This window comes from Cherax quadricarinatus, chromosome 82, assembly GCF_038502225.1.
Source record: "Cherax quadricarinatus isolate ZL_2023a chromosome 82, ASM3850222v1, whole genome shotgun sequence".
NCBI classification, from domain to species: Eukaryota; Metazoa; Arthropoda; class Malacostraca; order Decapoda; family Parastacidae; genus Cherax; species Cherax quadricarinatus.
The window spans coordinates 7,394,467-7,416,609 of NC_091373.1; the positions used below are offsets into that span (position 1 = coordinate 7,394,467).

General features: G+C 43.4%; 1 protein-coding gene across 3 annotated transcripts; it reads right to left on the minus strand.

Annotated features, from left to right (window-relative positions):
* Nucleotides 1-14,844: 14,844 nt before the first annotated feature.
* Nucleotides 14,845-21,914, minus strand: pn (exopolyphosphatase prune). Of its 3 annotated transcripts, none has more exons than XM_053797295.2 (9): nucleotides 21,792-21,914; nucleotides 19,573-19,680; nucleotides 17,581-17,699; nucleotides 17,331-17,482; nucleotides 16,825-16,938; nucleotides 16,550-16,661; nucleotides 16,134-16,275; nucleotides 15,593-15,748; nucleotides 14,845-15,220 (listed from the first exon to the last, which is right to left on the minus strand). In XM_053797295.2, exons 1-9 carry the CDS (start codon nucleotides 21,840-21,842, stop codon nucleotides 15,059-15,061), a joined length of 1,116 nt encoding a protein of 371 aa, XP_053653270.2. In that variant the 5' UTR covers nucleotides 21,843-21,914; the 3' UTR covers nucleotides 14,845-15,058. The 3 variants fall into 3 exon arrangements, with proteins under 3 accessions (XP_053653270.2, XP_053653271.2, XP_053653272.2); XM_053797296.2 differs by having other exon boundaries at nucleotides 14,914-15,220; nucleotides 16,825-16,932; XM_053797297.2 differs by lacking the exon at nucleotides 19,573-19,680 and having other exon boundaries at nucleotides 14,914-15,220; nucleotides 21,792-21,898.
* Nucleotides 21,915-22,143: the final 229 nt, after the last annotated feature.

Here is a 22,143-nt window from a genome sequence, read left to right on the forward strand (position 1 = left end):
AGACTTCAGTAGTGTCAGCCTATTGACTATGGTAACATTACACACGTACATACATATACTGTACACATACACAGAGACACAGTGGGTGAGGAGGGTGGTCGGAGAATACATGGAGGAACTCAAACAACAGACTTCATACCAAACACTCAAGCCTAACTGCGTCTAAATCTGTCTACACAGAGCACAAGAACGAACACTACAGTAGGTCTTCTAGCCCATTCTAGGCAGTTCCCTCTCAAATGCAACCCACAGCATTATGACACGAACACGGTCTTTTGATTCTGAAGATTTTAAAAGATGGCTGTCTTCCCTTCGTTTTATCAAGTTTAAATATATATGTACTAAATTCCTCCGCCTTAATTCTGTTTATAATTACTCTTTAATATTCTATTGGTTGTAAAGTTGAAGAACCATCTGCCCACTTTTCCAGTTATTCCCTTAGTACACATTTTGTGCGCTATTACACCGTGGTCGCACTTGTCTAAGGCTTTTGCAAAAGTCTGTGTTTACCTCATCTGCATTCACTTTGTCCTCTAGTGCATCCAAGACCATGTCATAGTGATCCAGTAGTTGTGAGAGGCATTAGCGACCATCCAAGACCATGTCATAGTGATCCAGTAGTTGTGAGAGGCATTAGCGACCATCCAAGACCATGTCATAGTGATCCAGTAGTTGTGAGAGGCATTAGCGACCATCCAAGACCATGTCATAGTGATCCATTAGTTGCGAGAGGCATTAGCGACCATCCAAGACCATGTCATAGTGATCCAGTAGTTGTGAGAGGCATTAGCGACCACCCAAGACCATGTCATAGTGATCCAGTAGTTGTGAGAGGCAGGAGCGACCATCCAAGACCATGTCATAGTGATCCAGTAGTTGTGAGAGGCAGGAGCGACCATCCAAGACCATGTCATAGTGATCCAGTAGTTGTGAGAGGCAGGAGCGACCATCAAAGACCATGTCATAGTGATCCAGTAGTTGTGAGAGGCAGGAGCGACCATCCAAGACCATGTCATAGTGATCCAGTAGTTGTGAGAGGCATTAGCGACCACCCAAGACCATGTCATAGTGATCCAGTAGTTGTGAGAGGCAGGAGCGACCATCTAAGACCATGTCATAGTGATCCAGTAGTTGTGAGAGGCAGGAGCGACCATCCAAGACCATGTCATAGTGATCCAGTAGTTGTGAGAGGCAGGAGCGACCATCCAAGACCATGTCATAGTGATCCAGTAGTTGTGAGAGGCATTAGCGACCACCCAAGACCATGTCACAGTGGTCCAGTAGTTGTGAGAAGCAGGAGCGACATGCTCTAAGCCCACGCTGCCCTTGGTTGTGCAATTGCTGGGAATCCAAGTGGTTGGTGATCACGTAAATGGCTCACTTTTTCCCTCAAACTCTGCAAGGAAAAGTTTACGTACATTTGTGTTGCACTTCTTGCCACAGGTTCATTGTTTCAAGCTACTGAACCACCTTAGAAGATTCTGAAATGACTGAAACCGGGTTTTGGAGGTTTCATTGAGATTCCGTAATATATATATATATATATATATATATATATATATATATATATATATATATATATATATATATATATATATATATATATATATGTCGTGCCGAATAGGCAGAACATGCGATCTTGGCTTAAATAGCAACGCTCATCTTGCCATATAGGACAAGCGAAAATTTGTGTATGCAATAAATTCGCAAAAATTATTCTAAACATTACGAAAAAAATATATTTCATTGTATTTGTTTAGTATTAAATTACTGTAAACGTATTTAAAATATATTTAATTGGGTTAGGCTAAAATAAATTGCTCTTGTTATAATAAGGTTAGGTAAGTTTTCTAAGATACCTTTTGGTGCAAAATTAAATTTTTTTACATTAACATTAATGAAAAAAACATCTTTAAACGTATAAGAGAAAATTTCAGAAAGAACTTAATTTTATATGAGTTCTTGCTAATTGACCAGTTTTACATATTCGGCACGACATATATATATATATATATATATATGTATATATATATATATGTATATATATATGTATATATATATATATATATGTATATATATATGTATATATATATATATATGTATATATATATATATATATATATATATATATATATATATATACATATATATATATATATATATATACATATATATATATATATATATATATGCAAAACAACAACCAATGAAAAAAATAGCGAAATTCCAAGCGCTTTCGTGAGAAGATCTCCAAACAAGAGGCCGGATAACATTTCATCTGGCCGGTGTATAGTCCGGATAACACTACATCTGGCTGGTGTAGTCCGCCACGAGGCCGGATAAGCGCACGGAAGTGGCGAGAGCGAGGCGTCGTGCGCACGTGCTCCAGCACGCAGTCTTTTGTCAACGTGACGTCACGCCCGTCTCCCCTCCCCTCCCCCTCCCCTCCCCCTCTCCTCCCCCTCCCATTACCCCTTCCCCTCCTCCATGTTACCACTTTCCCCGCTTTTTTGTCATTTTCTGACTAACCTTTCCCGGGTTTCCTTCCTCTTCCCCCTCCTCCTCTTCCCCCTCCCCTCCTCTTTCCCCTCTTCTCCTCTTTCCTCTCCTCTCCTACCCCCCCTTCCTCCTCCTCCCCTACTATTCTCCCCTCTTCCCCTTGCCCTATTCCTCCTCTCCCCTCTTCTTCCTCTCCCTGTTCTTCTTCCCCTCCTCTTCCTCCTCCCTGTCCTATTTTTCGTCCTCTTCATCTCATTCAGATGACTGGGTAGGGGGTGACATCAGGTGGGTAGGGCTAGGCGACGGGGGGGAGAGGGTAGTAAAATATATTAATGGGTGGATAGATGGGTGGCAAGTGGATAACAGAAATGAAGAATCAGGAACAACTAGGTGACTGATCCAAGGATAGAATGAAAATACAGGTAGACGGACATTGTAGACATGCAGGTAGACAGACAGGACAGGCCTACGTCCCCACATTCGCCGACATTAGATTCTTCCCTATGATCAGCGGCATCGCCATTACTACCTCACGTTCCGTGCAGTGACTATCCCAGAGTGAACACTCAGGGATAGTCAGACCACTCAAGTCGTCATCCACTCTTCCGGGGGTAAACTATCATCCTCTCAGCTAGGTTAATACCGGGAATGTAAGATACCAGGGATCAGGAATCTCTGCCGAGCACCCAGCAGTTGCTAGGCTCCTGATGTCTTGTCTGCCAGTCCTAGCAACTACAACAGTATAGATCACGCACACCATTCATAGTAATAATAACAATAACAATAATAATAATGATTAATAATAATAATAATAATAACTAATAATAACCATATTAAACAATAAAAGTAACAATACGAAATTTTGGACAGAAAAATTCCTGAAGAAGTCATTAATTAGGTGAGAGGCCGTAGAACATAATAGTAACTACCTGTGCCAGTGAGTTATCAACACAGACTTATTTCAGGTGTTTGTTGACTCCACTAAATACACTCTGGCGATGAATTGATTACCACTAACACATGCGTTAATATTTCACATGTTCCCTGGGTTTACCCAGGGTGTTTATGCCCTTAGCTCTCTCATACGGGGGAGTGTGTTACCCTCCGTGTTTGGCCAGCTTATTAAGGCCGCTAAATGTGTACAGGAATGTACTTCTGTGTACAAGTGCATGCTTTAAGTGTTTTCATGTTCCTGTGTACACTCCCTTCCGCCTGACTCCTCTTTGTCGAGAATTTAATAAAAACGAGAAAGATTAATGTCGTTTCATTGATAAAAGCATTTTTGTTATTGTTATTGTTGCAATGTTATTCAATACTGAGAAATTAATTCGGGTTGATATTGTGTATTTCTTCCCCTTCCCCCTCTTCCCTTCCCCCTTCCCCCTCTTCCCTTCCCCCTCTTCCCTTCCCCCTCCACCCTCAGTTCCTCTTTCTCATTTTTTTTCTAAATTTCGGAAAACTGAATAGACCATAAATTTCTTTCAGCTATATATCGAGACGGCGATAATTGCATCGGTTTTAATATGTTGTTATATCATTGCCTCTGTGTTTGTAACCATTATTATTGCAAGCCTTGCATGGTGACCTGTGACTTGGTGGTGCACAGGTCAGCTTATATCCAAGTGAACCCGAGTTCGATCACCAGGATGAGCGAAGCTTATTAGAGACGGCCCTTCCCGATGTCTCTCATTAACTGGTAGCACATAGTGTAGACAGCTGGATGTATCAGTGGAGTGTTGTAGTCAGCGTAGCAGTGACTATCTACGGTACCTAACTATAAGTATCAAACAACATTAATACTACTCTCTAGTCTATCCTTATCCTGCCTATAGTATTTGTACTTGTGGATCTGTTGCAGATAATAAGATAGAAGTTGTGTAAGAATGGAGCACCATAGTCGTGGAGATTCTCCACGACTATGGTGCTCTTCGCACCTACTCCTAGGTTGAGGGACTGATTACCTCATCTTCTGTACATAGTTCTACTGTCTTCAAGTTATGTCCTAGAATTTGTATTGATAAAGCCACTGGATGGCGAAACGTCTACAATAAAGATACCCAGATGTTGCACATGTGTCTTAAATTTAAGATAGAAGTTGTTGGTCGTCTTCTTGTGGTAATACACTGGGTTTGAGAAGGTTAGGTTAAGGATTCCTAACTTTATTGACAAGTTACGAGCTGTTTCCTGCATCAGCAACATCTCTCTGTCTCTCTCTCTCTCTCTCTCTCTCTCTCTCTCTCTCTCACTGGTCAGGTGTCATCATGACCCAAATAACACGGTGATGGTCACTAGGGATGAATTCCTTACCTCCATTCATGTGCGCTTTCATTTATATCATCGCATCCTCTCAATACCTTCCCTACGACTTCCTTCACTCCATTAATAATACAACTATATCTATATCTATATATATATATATATATATATATATATATATATATATATATATATATATATATATATATATATATATATATATACACACACACGCACTGGAAGTTGGCGTAGCTGCATAAAATTCGGGGTTCGAGATGAAAATATCGAAGGTGGAGAGGAGGAATCGGACGAGTGACAGTCAGCTGTGATGGGGGTCAGCTGATTGCTTCCCGTACTCATCCCTCCATTCACATCTCTGCTCTCATTCACGCATCCCGCTTCATTCATGCGGCGACGGTGGCGGCCGGTTGTGGTTGTCGGACGCCGGTTGCGGCTGCCGGAGGCGCAGGTGTTGGGATACCCATGGGCGTAGCCCTTACAGGTATCCCAATTAACGCTTGGAAAATAATACGATGGATTTTCCTGTTGTTTTTTGCTGCCGTTCATTTGCAGCGTTGAACACTAGTACTCGTTGATCATTCCGCGGCTTTTGGCAACGCGATTAACGAAGGGAACGAATATCTTGGGTGTGGGTGTTTTGAGGGTGGGTAAGGGCGTGTGAGAGAGGAAGTGGGCGTATAACAAACGGGTGTGAGTACGCTTTAGGTAATGTTTAAGGGTGAATGAATCTAAGGGTTTATGGGATGAATGTGGGCGTTGATGGATGCTGGCGGGGGGCTTGGACAAGTGTGGGCGTGGGTGGGTGTGGGCGTGCGCCCGTGCCTGGGATCATCTGGGCGTGAAGTATAACAATGGCTCGTTGTTACCCTCCTCACCCCTGACAGTTTCCTTTATTCTTGATAATTACATCGTAGCAACGTGGAAGTGTCCTCGTTAGAGTCCTCGTTAGTGTGTCCTCGTTAGTATGTCCTTGTTAGTGTGTCCTCGTTAGTATGTCCTCGTTAGTGTGTCCTCGTTAGTGTGTCCTCGTTAGTATGTCTTCATTAGTGTGTTCTTGTTAATATGTTCTCGTTAGTGTGTCCTCGTTAGTGTGTCCTCGTTAGTGTGTCCTCGTTAGTGTGTCCTCGTTAGTGTGTCCTCGTTAGTATGTCCTCGTTAGTGTGTCCTCGTTAGATTGTCCTCGTTAATGTGTCATCGTTAGTGTGTCCTCGTTAGTGTGTCCTCGTTAATGTGTATTCGTTAGTGTGTTCTCGTTAGTATGTCCTCGTTAGACGCGTCAATCATCACAACGAGGAGACACAATACCCACGAGATGAGAAAGACACATGTGGAACACCTGGGAATTTATACTCGAGGTCAAAACTGATGTTTCTCAGTCCTGACAGAGGTCAATATAACTCTTTCTCATTCCTGACAAAGGTTAAAACAGTTGTTTTTCTCATTCCTAACAGGAGTCACTATATCCGTTTCTCATTAGTAATAGTGCGGTGTATGTTGTAATGAGAGATGGTAACATTTTACAAGATTACGCAGGTTTTGTTGAGACAACCAAAGGAGTATCAGTTATCTGGGTTGATATGTACTGTCTGTCTGACGGTGTGTTCACTCACAGGATGTGTGGCACTGACCAGTACTGTCTGTCTGACGGTGTGTTCACTCACAGGATGTGTGGCACTGACCAGTACTGTCTGTCTGACGGTGTGTTCACTCACAGGATGTGTGGCACTGACCAGTACTGTCTGTCTGACGGTGTGTTCACTCACAGGATGTGTGACACTGACCAGTACTGTCTGTCTGACGGTGTGTTCACTCACAGGATGTGTGGCACTGACCAGTACTGTCTATCTGACGGTGAGTTCACTCACAGGATGTGTGACACTGAACAGTACTGTCTGTCTGAGGGTGTGTTCACTCACAGGATGGGTGGCACTGACCAGTACTGTCTGTCTGACGGTGTGTTCACTCACAGGATGGGTGGCACTGACCAGTACTGTCTGTCTGACGGTGTGTTCACTCACAAAATGTGTGGCACTGACCAGTATTGTCTGTCTGACGGTGAGTTCACTCACAGGATGTGTGACACTGACCAGTACTGTCTGTCTGACGGTGTGTTCACTCACAGGATGGGTGGCACTGACCAGTACTGTCTATCTGACGGTGTGTTCACTCACAGGATGGGTGGCACTGACCAGTACTGTCTGTCTGACGGTGTGTTCACTCACAGGATGGGTGGCACTGACCAGTACTGTCTGTCTGACGGTGTGTTCACTCACAAAATGTGTGGCACTGACCAGTATTGTCTGTCTGACGGTGAGTTCACTCACAGGATGGGTGGCACTGACCAGTACTGTCTATCTGACGGTGTGTTCACTCACAGGATGGGTGGCACTGACCAGTACTGTCTGTCTGACGGTGTGTTCACTCACAAAATGTGTGGCACTGACCAGTATTGTCTGTCTGACGGTGTGTTCACTCACAGGATGGGCGGCACTGACCAGTACTGTCTGTTTGGTTGTGTGTTCACTCACAGGATGGGTGGCACTGACCAATACTGTATGTCTGATGGTGTGTTCACTCACAGGATGGGCGGCACTGACCAGTACTGTCTGTTTGGTGGTGTGTTCACTCACAGGATGGATGGCACTGACCAGTACTGTCTGTCTGACGGTGTGTTCACTCAGGATGTGTGGCACTGACCAGTACTGTCTGACGGTGTGTTCACTCACAGGATGTGTGGCACTGACCAGTACTGTCTTGTGTTCACTCACAGGATGGGTGGCACTGACCAGTACTGTCTGTTTGGTGGTGTGTTCACTCACAGGATGGGTGGCACTGACGAGTACTGTCTGTATGGTGGTGTGTTCACTCACAGGATGTGTGGCACTGACCAGTACTGTCTTGTGTTCACTCACAGGATGGGTGGCACTGACCAGTACTGTCTGTATGGTGGTGTGTTCACTCGCAGGATGTGTGGCACTGACCAGTACTACCACATCTATCACCGTCACCACACCTAGTACCACATCTATCACCATCACCACATCTACTACCACATCTATCACCGTCACCACACCTAGTACCACATCTATCACCATCACCACATCTACTACCACATCTATCACCATCACCATACCTACTACCACATCTATCACCATCACCATACCTACTACCACATCTATCACCATCACCATACCTACTACCACATCTATCACCATCACCACACCTACTACCACATCTATCACCATCACCATACCTACTACCACATCTATCACCATCACCATACCTACTACCACATCTATCACCATCACCACACCTACTACCACATCTATCACCATCACCACACCTACTACCACATCTATCACCATCACCACATCTACTACCACATCTATCACCATCACCACACCTACTACCACATCTATCACCATCACCACACCTACTACCACATCTATCACCATCAGCATACCTACTACCACATCTATCACCATCACCACATCTACTACCACATCTATCACCATCACCACACCTACTACCACATCTATCACCATAACCACATCTACTACCACATCTATCACCATCACCACATCTACTACCACATCTATCACCATCACCACACCTACTACCACATCTATCACCATCACCACACCTACTACCACATCTATCACCATCACCACACCTACTACCACATCTATCACCATCACCACACCTACTACCACATCTATCACCATCACCACACCTACTACCACATCTATCACCATCACCACACCTACTACCACATCTATCACCATCACCACACCTACTACCACATCTATCACCATCACCACACCTACTACCACATCTATCACCATCACCACATCTACTACCACATCTATCACCACCACACCACATCTACTACCACATCTATCACCATCACCACACCTACTACCACATCTATCACCATCACCACACCTACTACCACATCTATCACCATCACCACACCTACTACCACATCTATCACCATCACCACATCTACTACCACATCTATCACCATCACCATACCTACTACCACATCTATCACCATCACCACATCTACTACCACATCTATCACCATCACCACACCTACTACCACATCTATCACCATCACCACACCTACTACCACATCTATCACCATCACCACACCTACTACCACATCTATCACCATCACCACACCTACTACCACATCTATCACCATCACCACATCTACTACCACATCACCATATCACCACATCACACCATACCTACTACCACATCTATCACCATCACCACATCTACTACCACATCTACCACCATCACCACACCTACTACCACATCTATCACCATCACCACACCTACTACCACATCTATCACCATCACCACATCTACTACCACATCTATCACCATCACCATACCTACTACCACATCTATCACCATCACCATACCTACTACCACATCTACACACATACTACCACATCACACATCACCACACCTACTACCACATCTATCACCATCACCACACCTACTACCACATCTATCACCATCACCACACCTACTACCACATCTATCACCATCACCACACCTACTACCACATCTATCACCATCACCACACCTACTACCACATCTATCACCATCACCACACCTACTACCACATCTATCACCATCACCACACCTACTACCACATCTATCACCATCACCACATCTACTACCACATCTATCACCATCACCACACCTACTACCACATCTATCACCATGACCACACCTACTACCACATCTATCACCATCACCACATCTACTACCACATCTATCACCATCACCACACCTACTACCACATCTATCACCATCACCACACCTACTACCACATCTATCACCATCACCACACCTACTACCACATCTATCACCATCACCACACCTACTACCACATCTATCACCATCACCACACCTACTACCACATCTATCACCATCACCACACCTACTACCACATCTATCACCATCACCACACCTACTACCACATCTATCACCATCACCACACCTACTACCACATCTATCACCATCACCACACCTACTACCACATCTATCACCATCAGCATACCTACTACCACATCTATCACCATCACCACACCTACTACCACATCTATCACCATCACTACACCTACTACCACATCTATCACCATCACCACACCTACTACCACATCTATCACCATCACCACACCTACTACCACATCTATCACCATCACCACACCTACTACCACATCTATCACCATCACCATACCTACTACCACATCTATCACCATCACCACACCTACTACCACATCTATCACCATCACCACACCTACTACCACATCTATCACCATCACCACACCTACTACCACATCTATCACCATCACCACACCTACTACCACATCTATCACCATCACCACACCTACTACCACATCTATCACCATCACCACACCTACTACCACATCTATCACCATCACCACACCTACTACCACATCTATCACCATCACCACACCTACTACCACATCTATCACCATCACCACATCTACTACCACATCTATCACCATCACCACACCTACTACCACATCTATCACCATCACCACACCTACTACCACATCTATCACCATCACCACACCTACTACCACATCTATCACCATCACCACACCTACTACCACATCTATCACCATCACCACACCTACTACCACATCTATCACCATCACCACATCTACTACCACATCTATCACCATCACCACACCTACTACCACATCTATCACCATCACCACACCTACTACCACATCTATCACCATCACTACACATAAGACCAGATTTACACATCATTCAGATTTATTATGCCATAATTTAGGATAAAATGCAGAGGTTATGAGGGCGGAGCAGACCATGACACACACATACACACACACACACACACACACACACACACACACACACACACACACACACACACACACACACACACACACACACACACACACACACACACACACAATGACAGGCAGACAATTACAAACAAACACGTAGACATTTAGAAAAGATAAATAAAACCCTGTTAGAATTAATGAACAAAATTTGTCACTGAGAATAAAAATAATAATAATAATAATAATAATAATAATAATAATAATAATAATAATAATAATAATAATAATAATAATAATGAAAAAAGCGTCTACAAAAATAGAATGAGAGGGAAAGTATGTGTGTGTGTGTGAGAGAGAGAGAGAGAGAGAGAGAGAGAGAGAGAACCATACCCTCCATCATGTTCCCATGGTGTACAAGTACACTTCCTGGGAGTGTACACCTAGGTGTAAGCCACAGAGAGTGTTTCGCACCATATAAATCACCACTATGGGTTGCTATGGGATGATACAGCACTTTCATTCTATCCGTGTGAAGGTAATGTGGGTCTGGTCACCCATGATATACACGTCTGGGACACACAAGGTCACCAGACAGATGGGACGTGGCTGGACACCAACCAAAAGTGGGTCAGCAGGTGTGTGTGTGTGTGTGTGTGTGTGTGTGTGTGTGTGTGTGTGTGTGTGTGTGTGTGTGTACATGAAATTCTTTCCAAGTAATTGTTAGGTATAACTATCTTTGCTTTGTAGGCTAAGTCTGCAAGCTCTGCAGGAAGAGTATGGTATGTAAACCTCAGGAGAATGAAAATCACACACATACATGCACACACACACACACACACACACACACACACACTGACGACACTGGAGGACAGGAGGGTCAGGGGAGACATGATAACGACATATAAAATACTGCGTGGAATAGACAAGGTGGACAAAGACAGGATGTTCCAGGGAGGGGACACAGAAACAAGAGGCCACAATTGGAAGTTGAAGACACAAATGAGTCAGAGAGATATTAGGAAGTATTTCTTCAGTCATAGAGTTGTAAGGCAGTGGAATAGCCTAGAAAATGACGTAGTGGAGGCAGGAACCATACGCAGTTTTAAGACGAGGTTTGTAAAGCTCATGGAGCGGGGAGAGAGAGGGCCCAGTAGCGGGGCCAGGAGCTAAGACTCGACCCCTGCAACCACAAATAGGTGAGTACACACACACACATATACACAGTCCATGGAGCAGGGGGAGATAGGACCTAGTAGCGATCAGTGAAGAGGCGGGACCAGGAGCTATGAATCGACCCCTGGAACCACAAATAGGTGAGGACACATACACATACACACACACACAAAGCTCTTGGAGCAGGAAGAGTGGACATAGTAGCAACCAGCAAAGAGGCGGGTCCAGGAGCTGTGATTTGACCCCTGCAACCACAAATAGGCGAGTACACACAATATTAACTATAGCGAGAATTTCCAAATGTATAAAACCACGTTAATTCGTAAAAAAATTAATGTATCTTTAGTATTGTGATCATGGCTCCCTTCAATATATTCACTTATTAAAAAAAATAAAAAAAACTCGTATGGGTCATTCAGTTATATTCACAAAAAAACGCTAAACCTGCATGGGTCATTCAACGCCACAATACCCTCTCCGATTAATTCAGTGGGAAGCGCTAAACCCAAAGGGGCCATGAGTCATCTGGGAAAACCGGAAGGCAAACCAGGTTTGCTCCAAGGAAGGGGAAGGCCAGCTCTCCCCTTCCTCGGATCACACCATCGTGGAGTCTCCCAAAAGAAAATAATCCAAAATTATTATTATTATTATTATTATTATTAATATTATTATTATTATTATTATTATTATTATTATTATTATTATTATTATTATTATCAAATAAAAATTTTAAATCTATAAATAGCTAAATTTCGTATTAAAAATTTGTCTGAAATTGAATACAAAAATTTAAATTGAAAAAAAAAAAAATGAAAATTGGTCGGATATTGCAAGTTGTGTTGACACTTGTGGATCACTGGGGCGTCTTTATTCATGACACGTTTCGCCCACACAAAAGACTTCAGTCGAATACTGGCGAATATAAGATGTGGTCAGCCTTGAAAGGACGTTGTCAGTCCGTCAGCCTTGCTAGGATATTGTCAGTCCCTCAGCCTTGCTAGGACATTGTCAGTCACTCAGCCTTGCTAGGACATTGTCAGTCACTCAGCCTTGCTAGGACATTGTCAGTCACTCAGCCTTGCTAGGACATTGTCAGTCACTCAGCCTTGCTAGGACATTGTCAGTCACTCAGCCTTGCTAGGACATTGTCAATCACTCAGCCTTGCTAGGACATTGTCAGTCACTCAGCCTTGCTAGGACATTGTCAGTCACTCAGCCTTGCTAGGACATTGTCAGTCACTCAGCCTTGCTAGGACATTGTCAGTCACTCAGCCTTGCTAGGACATTGTCAGTCACTCAGCCTTGCTAGGATATTGTCAGTCACTCAGCCTTGCTAGGACATTGTCAGTCACTCAGCCTTGCTAGGACATTGTCAGTCACTCAGCCTTGCTAGGATATTGTCAGTCACTCAGCCTTGCTAGGACATTGTCAGTCACTCAGCCTTGCTAGGACATTGTCAGTCACTCAGCCTTGCTAGGACATTGTCAGTCACTCAGCCTTGCTAGGACATTGTCAGTCCGTCAGCCTTGATAGGACATTGTCAGTCCGTCAGCCTTGATAGGACACTTCTATTATCTCCAGTGTTATATTCACTTGTATTCGAGTAAAGAGCTTGTGTGGGGCGAAACGTTTCGGTAATATACTCAGGTATTGCCCAGGTGTTGCATATCATTAAACATCACTAGCAGTTGTCGGTACTACCTTGAGCTTAATGGCTACGACCTTCACAGTGAAATTCTTGAACACAGTTCTTGTGACCGTCCGTGGTAGTAACCTAGTTATCTAGCAGATCTTGTGACCGTCCGTGGTAGTAACCTAGTTATCTAGCAGATCTTGTGACCGTCCGTGGTAGTAACCTAGTTATCTAGCAGATCTTGTGACCGTCCGTGGTAGTAACCTAGTTATCTAGCAGATCTTGTGACCGTCCGTGGTAGTAACCTAGTTATGTAGCAGATCTTGTGACCGTCCGTGGTAGTAACCTAGTTATCTAGCAGATCTTGTGACCGTCCGTGGTAGTAACCTAGTTATCTAGCAGATCTTGTGACCGTCCGTGGTAGTAACCTAGTTATCTAGCAGATCTTGTGACCGTCCGTGATAGTAATCTAGTCATCTCTTGAAAATTCTGTAGTACTTAGTGGTAATCCAGTCGGTTTATTGGGTTTAAAACATGTCGATTACATGAGAGGTCACTAGGGCTGCTGTAACCTGTACATCACCAGTCAAGAATAATTTAATACATAAAATAAGAATTACACTCTCATTGTATATACAGAACACTGAGAGAGACACCTCTCGATATATATATATATATATATATATATATATATATATATATATATATATATATATATATATATATATATATATATACTGCTACCACTACTACTACTACTACTACCACCACTACCTCTTCCTGCCTATATATGCCCGTCCTGCTCCACTTCTGGTTAGTTTGACTTTGTAAATGGTCCAAGTCGGACCGAAACGTCGTCCTAAGCTCCTCTCTTCTATGTGCGGGTTATTTGTGTGTATATATATATATTATATATATATATATATATACATATATATATATACATATATTTTATATATATATATATATATATACATATATTTTATATATATATATATATATATATATATATATATATATATATATATATATATATATATTATATATATATATATAAAAAATGTCGGTTCGTAGTGTCCATCCACATTTCTGGTCATTCTATGTTTTTTTTTATTTAAAATTCCATCAGCTCACACACTTAGGTCATTTTCAATGACTTTCAGTTTTCAGGATTGTGATTTATTCTTCAGACCCCAAGGCATTTTCTTAATTGCTTTCATGTGACTTTTATCCATCTAATCTCAGGTTCTCAAGTCCCGGTGAGAAAATGTGCTTGATAAGTAGGACATGGGTATCTTTATTCCGACAAAAAAATACAGTCATTGAGAGGATAGATCCCTCTCAAATCCATCCATCAGACTGTACATGAAAGGTCTACAAATAAAGATAACCAGATGTTGCACTTGTCTAATTTTTCATCATCTTTCCACTCGGAGAACAGTAATGGTCAGCTAGTCAAAAGATTTTTCCCCGGAATGATCTTCCAGTTGTCAATAGGCCAGTCGGGGGCATCCTGACGACCATCTAATCAAAGGTTCTCCTTGGCTAGCCACTCCGGAATGATCTTCCAGTTGCCAATAGGTCAGTCGGGGGCATCCTGGTGACCATCTAATCAAAAGTTCTCCTTGGCTAGCCACTCCTTGATGAGGGGAAGCACAACCTTCCTGGAAGCGGCTATGTTGCGCTGGAGGAAGGCTGAACATCCCACAATGTCACTGTCAAACGGCAGCAGCTGCAGCACCTCACCTTGGGCGTCGCGCAGGTACACTACCAGCTGAATCACAAAGAGAAAAAACAGAATTATTTTTCAAGATTTTGAACTTGATGTTACATAACGTTTTGCCAGCCAATGACTTCTTCAGTTTAATACAAAGATGAATGGTGGAAGATTAGAAGGAGTTTGAGGTAATCAGTCCCTCAGCCTGGAGTCGATGTGATCACTCCATCACCCTTGATAAAAGTACAGCATCTGTCATCTGAGTGTGTGAAAGACAGTCACAATCCCCCACATTTTTAAACAGCCAAAATATTCAGACATCCACTATGCAATAAATACACTGTAGTATATATAGTACACCCGTCTCGCACACCTCTCGTAATCTACAAATATCCTTGATTTTCAGAGATTTTACACCTGATAACTCACCTGGTTTCTAAGGTGGTCTTGGGGAGAATATATTGCAATATCTCTGTGGACAACCTCCCCAGTGATGCTGATACCCATGATGACCAGGACACTGTAGTCTTCACTGCTGCAGTGCTCTGACAGTGTCTCACCCACCTCCGGCCGCTGCAGGTATTCCTGGAAATAAATAATAGCGATCTGTTATTATTATTATTATTATTATTAAAAATGGCAAATCCGTAAATCTATGAGTAATAGAATGTTCACGTGGGTTTACTAAAGACATATAGTACTTAGGTTATATTGGTGTACCATAATTAAAACTATCCACTACACCATGAGTTACACACTATCCAATACAGTCATCATGAATTATCCTCTTGTCACCCACCAGCTACTTACAACCTCCACCCATTACCTATTACCTATATTTCATTACCCCGAGCATGCAACCCATCCAATGCAATGGGTTGCATACTTTCGTCCCCACAATGTAACCATCATGCAGAATATGGTAACAAGACACTGCGGGTGTACTTGAGTGTGTGTAAAACATACTGACCTTGACCATCATGGGCACAGAGGCTACTCCAACCTTGAGGTCACCTGCTGAAGTGACCTTCACGTCCTTCCTCAACAGCTGGTCAGAGGTCAGACCAGAGACATTGGCCTTGGCATTCGTCAGCTGCTGGAAGATCTCAGATCTGACACGAGAAAAACACTGAACTGAAGACTTCAGTAACAGACACGAAACATAAAAAAATGGTCTTATGAAATAATAATAATAATAATAATAATAATAATAATAATAATAATATATTAATGGAATGTGTGTATCACTGGTACACACAGCTCTGTGAGTGGTAGCAGAGTAACACAAGTAGTTAAGATATTCCACTTCCCCTACCACCCCATCCTTCATGTTGTATATGAAAACCGTGAGCTCAGTACTGATAACCATACAATGACGAGCTTCACCTATTTATGGAAGACGAAAGGAGAGGTTGTAGACGACCTATCATGTCAACATCCTTGGGTGTGACTCTCTTGGCCGCCTCATTCAGGTTAACTGTGTCCAGAATGATGGTACCTGAGGTGGAAATGGAGCAGCAAGAGAAAAAAAATAACACCGTGAGCACCACGGAACACAGATCCCAAACACAATCTCAAGAACCATGATCAATACGCTCAGAATTATAACTCATATTCACAGGAAAGAGCTAAGCAGGTGAGGATAGACTTGTGGAACATACCGTAGAGCAGGCTAGCAGTGACGGAGTCCAGCAAGGCGGGGTTCCTGGCCAACACTTGTTCAGTCACTAGTGTACAGCACGACCCGACCATCTCCACCACTATGCCCCCTGGAACTGCCAACGTACGAGGAAAGGGAAATGTCGAGAAATGGGTAGAAATTTAACTGCAGAAACAGGTGAATTAATAGTCACTGATCTTCCCGATAGATTCTGCCTAATCTTCGTGACTCGAATCAAAGATGGAACTCCAGTATGTACTTTTTTGTTATTAGCGACTCAACTCATCAAGGGATCACAGTCAAGGACTTAACTCATCAACTGATAAAAATCAAGGATTTGACTCATCAAGTGATCACAGTCAAGGACTTGACTCATCAAAGAAATCATCACATAACTCACCTCCATCGCAAGAAATCCTATATATAAATTACCTCTCTTACCCATCAACTCCGTTCCCCATTACTGTAGCGAGTCTTCAAGCACCAGACTGAGCTGCACACACTCACCAGACTGAGGGTGACGCTCCAGTTTCCGGTGGTCAAGGATAAACACTACAGAGGCGTCGAGGAAGGAGTCAGAGGGCGCCAGCTGGTGATGGTCTACAAGGGTAAGTTGTAGTTCTCCAGTCTCCCGTTGGTGCTGAAGGTCCACCTCATCCCTGAAGCACCAAACACCACGGCAGGAATAAAATAAGATGTAAAAGTTGCGTTAATAATAATGATGAACTTAACTCACATGAACCACATAAAGACCTACCTGAAGAAGAGCATCTCTGGGAGGATGTTGTGTTTCTCCAGCCAGAACACCACCTCAGTTTTCAGTGGGTAGTCTCTCTTCGGAATGTTAAGAACCGGAAGTACCACCTCTGTCGAGTCCTACTCAAGAACATGTACATCGTTACATAACACATATATATATATATATATATATATATATATATATATATATATATATATATATATATATATATATATATATATATATATATATATATATATATAATGCACTAAAACTTCATTTACACTGATAAGGTGTAAAATGCTCATTGATCAAAATATTTATCTCTTTTATTGTATTCGTGGGTAATTACAGTAAGAGTTAAAATACAACGTTATTAATTCGGGGTTTTAGATCATTATTTATCATGGTTATAATGAGAATGTTACTATTTCAGCACTCACCATCCTCTGGATTACTTATGATGTCCACCATTATCACCAGGACCACCTACCACACTACCCACCACCAGTTTCCTATGAATCTACCATACCTACAACTAGCACAATCCCATGGATCCCCTACCACACCCACCACTATCACCAACCATCCCCTGGATCCCCTACCACACCCACCACTATCACCAACCATCCCATGGATTCACTACCACACCCACCACTATCACCAACCATTCCATGGATCCCCTACCATACCCACCACTATCACCAACCATCCCCTGGATCACCTACCACACCCACCACTATCACCAACCATCCCATGGATCCCCTACTACACCCACCACTATCACCAACCATCCCATGGATCCCCTACTACACCCACCACTATCACCAACCATCCCATGGATCCCCTACCACACCCACCACTATCACCAACCATCCCATGGATCCCCTACCACACCCACCACTATCACCAACCATCCCATGGATTCACTACCATACCCACCACTATCACCAACCATCCCCTGAATCCCCTACCACACCCACCACTATCACCAACCATCCCATGGATTCCCTACCACACCCACCACTATCACCAACCATTCCATGGATCCCCTACCACACCCACCACTATCACCAACCATTTCATGGATCACCTACCACACCCACCACTATCACCAACCATTCCATGGATCCCCTACCGCACCCACCACTATCACCAACCATCCCATGGATCCCTACCACACCCACCACTATCACCAACCATCCCATGGATCCCCTACCACACCCACCACTATCACCAACCATCCCATGGATCCCCTACCACACCCACCACTATCACCAACCATTCCATGGATCCCCTACCACACCCACCACTATCACCATCCCATGGATCCCCTACCACACCCACCACTATCACCAACCATCCCATGGATCCCCTACCACACCCACCACTATCACCAACCATCCCATGGATCCCTACCACACCCACCACTATCACCAACCATCCCATGGATCCCCTACCACACCCACCACTATCACCAACCATTCCATGGATCCCCTACCACACCCACCACTATCACCAACCATCCCATGGATCCCCTACCACACCCACCACTATCACCAACCATCCCATGGATCCCCTACCACACCCACCACTATCACCAACCATTTCATGGATCACCTACCACACCCACCACTATCACCAACCATTCCATGGATCCCCTACCGCACCCACCACTATCACCAACCATCCCATGGATCCCTACCACACCCACCACTATCACCAACCATTCCATGGATCCCCTACCACACCCACCACTATCACCAACCATTCCATGGATCCCCTACCACACCCACCACTATCACCAACCATCCTCTGAATCGTGTAAATAAAACACACAATGTGGGTTACGGCATTTTATTGTGAAAACGTCATCGTCCCAGGTGAATGATCATCCTTGCAATAAAATACCATAACCCACCATTGTGTGTTTTATTTACACAACGTCGCCACAGTATACCAATGCATAACCATCCTCCGGATCCCCTACCGTGCCCACCATGTATCTACCTTTCGTAGGGAGTACAGTAGAAAAGCGTAGACGAGGGCGCTGACGGCGGAATCCAGATCACATGCCTCGTTCCCCAGTACCACATGGAGCCTGGCTGGCTGCGACTCCTGCAGGAACCCATGCATTGTTAGGACACACACACACACACAAACACACACACACACACACACACACACACACACACACACACACACACACACACACACACAACAAACATTGAGAAAAGATACGAGGCAAAAGCTTCCTCAATCTATAATATACAAGAAACACAAATCTGAAACGAAACCTTGGACGAGATTTTGGTCCTTCTCCTACCTTACTGAACACGCCAGATAAGGGTCAACAAAGAACTGAAATGTCCATAAAGTTTCCTCTCCACTTTGTGAGCTGTCTATTCTTACAACTATGGAGCTGAGACCTGCATGTTTCTATTATACGAAGAGCAGAACAAGAAAATAATAGTGTGACAGCAGTTTGTTCCTTGTCTGGAATATTTACACCACAAACAACCAGTTCCTTGAGGAAAACGTGTTTCAAAACAACCTTTTACTGGGACAATGTTTCGCCCTGAGTGAAGCGTTGTCCTCAATAAAAGCTGTTTTGCATTGTCTTGACATCAGTGTCGGCAGTGTGACACTGATACTTAAGCAGTTCCTTGTCTGAAGTATTTCCGACAATCCTGATTACACATTCTGTTGGCTGACGCCACCTTCAGTAATAATTCTCTAGCCAGATACCACCTGTGATGACTGGCACTCCGAGGGCACTTCAGAATGCCAGCAGGCCTCAGCTTATCTGATAGTGTATTGTCTTGCATCCTCTCACTCATGGGACATTGATGGCCGACCTTATTCTTCAGTGGATTTTAAATCAATGCTGTTGTCATGGGCAACATTACCGTTATAAACCTGTTGGAAGCTGTGCCAAGTCACAGCAGCTCTGTGTCCTGTTCCAGAGGTTCCCGTTCAAGCAGCTTGAATGTTTCCCCAGTTTTCACTCTGCAGTAGTTTTCACTCTCGTTCCAGCAGTTTTCTCGTTCCAGCAGTTTTCTCGTTCCAGCAGTTTTCTCGTTCCAGCAATTTTCTCGTTCCAGCAGTTTTCTCGTTCCAGCAGTTTTCTCGTTCCAGCAGTTTTCTTTTTCCAGCAGTTTTCTCTTTCTATCAGTTTTCACTCTCGTTCCCGCAGTATTCAGTATTATAATTAAATGAACGTTCCTAGTATTCATAGTGGCATTTTCCGTAATAGATACGTAACTATGCACCTTTTTTTTCTGATCCACTCAATGTAACTTATATTCTAAGCCACATGTAACTGTTTCTTGACATATCTTGTATTATAGTTTACATTCCTGTACTTCTCTCCTCTTATTGTTCTCTCTGTGTTTTATTCCATGCTTGAAAAAGCAGTGAAGGCATTGGGGTCATTCATCGCTGAAATGCTGAAATATATTCGCTATTTACTGTGATAAAATGTTAATCTCTTCGCTAATCTACTCACAACGGGTGTGAAATGCCATCTCGGTTAATAATAACCCAGGGTAATCCAAGAAAGCCAGTGTGGCTTATTTCCACTGGAAGCAGCCGGTCCTTTTCGGGTTATCCTAGGTAATTTACACTATGATTAAGTAAGTTTATTAAGGTACAGGTACACATAAGTACAATTATTATAGTGTAAATTAACTAGGATAACCCACAAAAGTCAAAGTGAATTATTTCCACTGGGGGTCCTGGATAATTACATTTATGTGTACCTGAGCCAAAAGTTAGTTACTTACTTTACTTACTTATACTTTACTTTGGTCCGGTGGCCTGGTGGCTAAAGCTCCCGCTTCACACACGGGGGGCCCGGGTTCGATTCCCGGCGGGTGGAAACATTTCGACACGTTTCCTTACACCTGTTGTCCTGTTCACCTAGCAGCAAATAGGTACCTGGGTGTTAGTCGACTGGTGTGGGTCGCATCCTGGGGGACAAGATTAAGGACCCCAATGGAAATAAGTTAGACAGTCCTCGATGACGCACTGACTTTCTTGGGTTATCCTGGGTGGCTAACCCTCCGGGGTTAAAAATCCGAACGAAATCTTATCTTATCTTATCTTATTACCCACAACATTCGACTAGATACATTACTGCTGGGTGAGAATCGTTATCAGCAGTTGTTGTTAGTCTTCCCACACACGTCTCGCCTCGTCTTTGCTTCAGCCAGTCCTTTCACACTTACCAACGTTTCCCTCGTAGCATTTAGATACCTAAGAAGAGGAAACATTTCCATTTCTCTCGCACTTCCTTCTCACGCCGGTCTCTTGTCACCTCCCAAACGTAAACAACACCGCATTCACAAATGACTGTATTTATTTCGCAGAAGCCTATTCTTAGGGAACTGTGCACACGTCTTCACTACTGCATTTTTTCGTGAGCGAAATAAATAAAAATGGTCTAAAATGTTTTCATGTTCAATAAATAGAGACAATTTATTAAATTTCAGTGCCCCTTCCGGGTAAAGTTGACGAGAGAAAACGTCGACTTGTGTGTGTAACTCACTTAAATGAATTCAAATATCCTTGTCTGGTGGT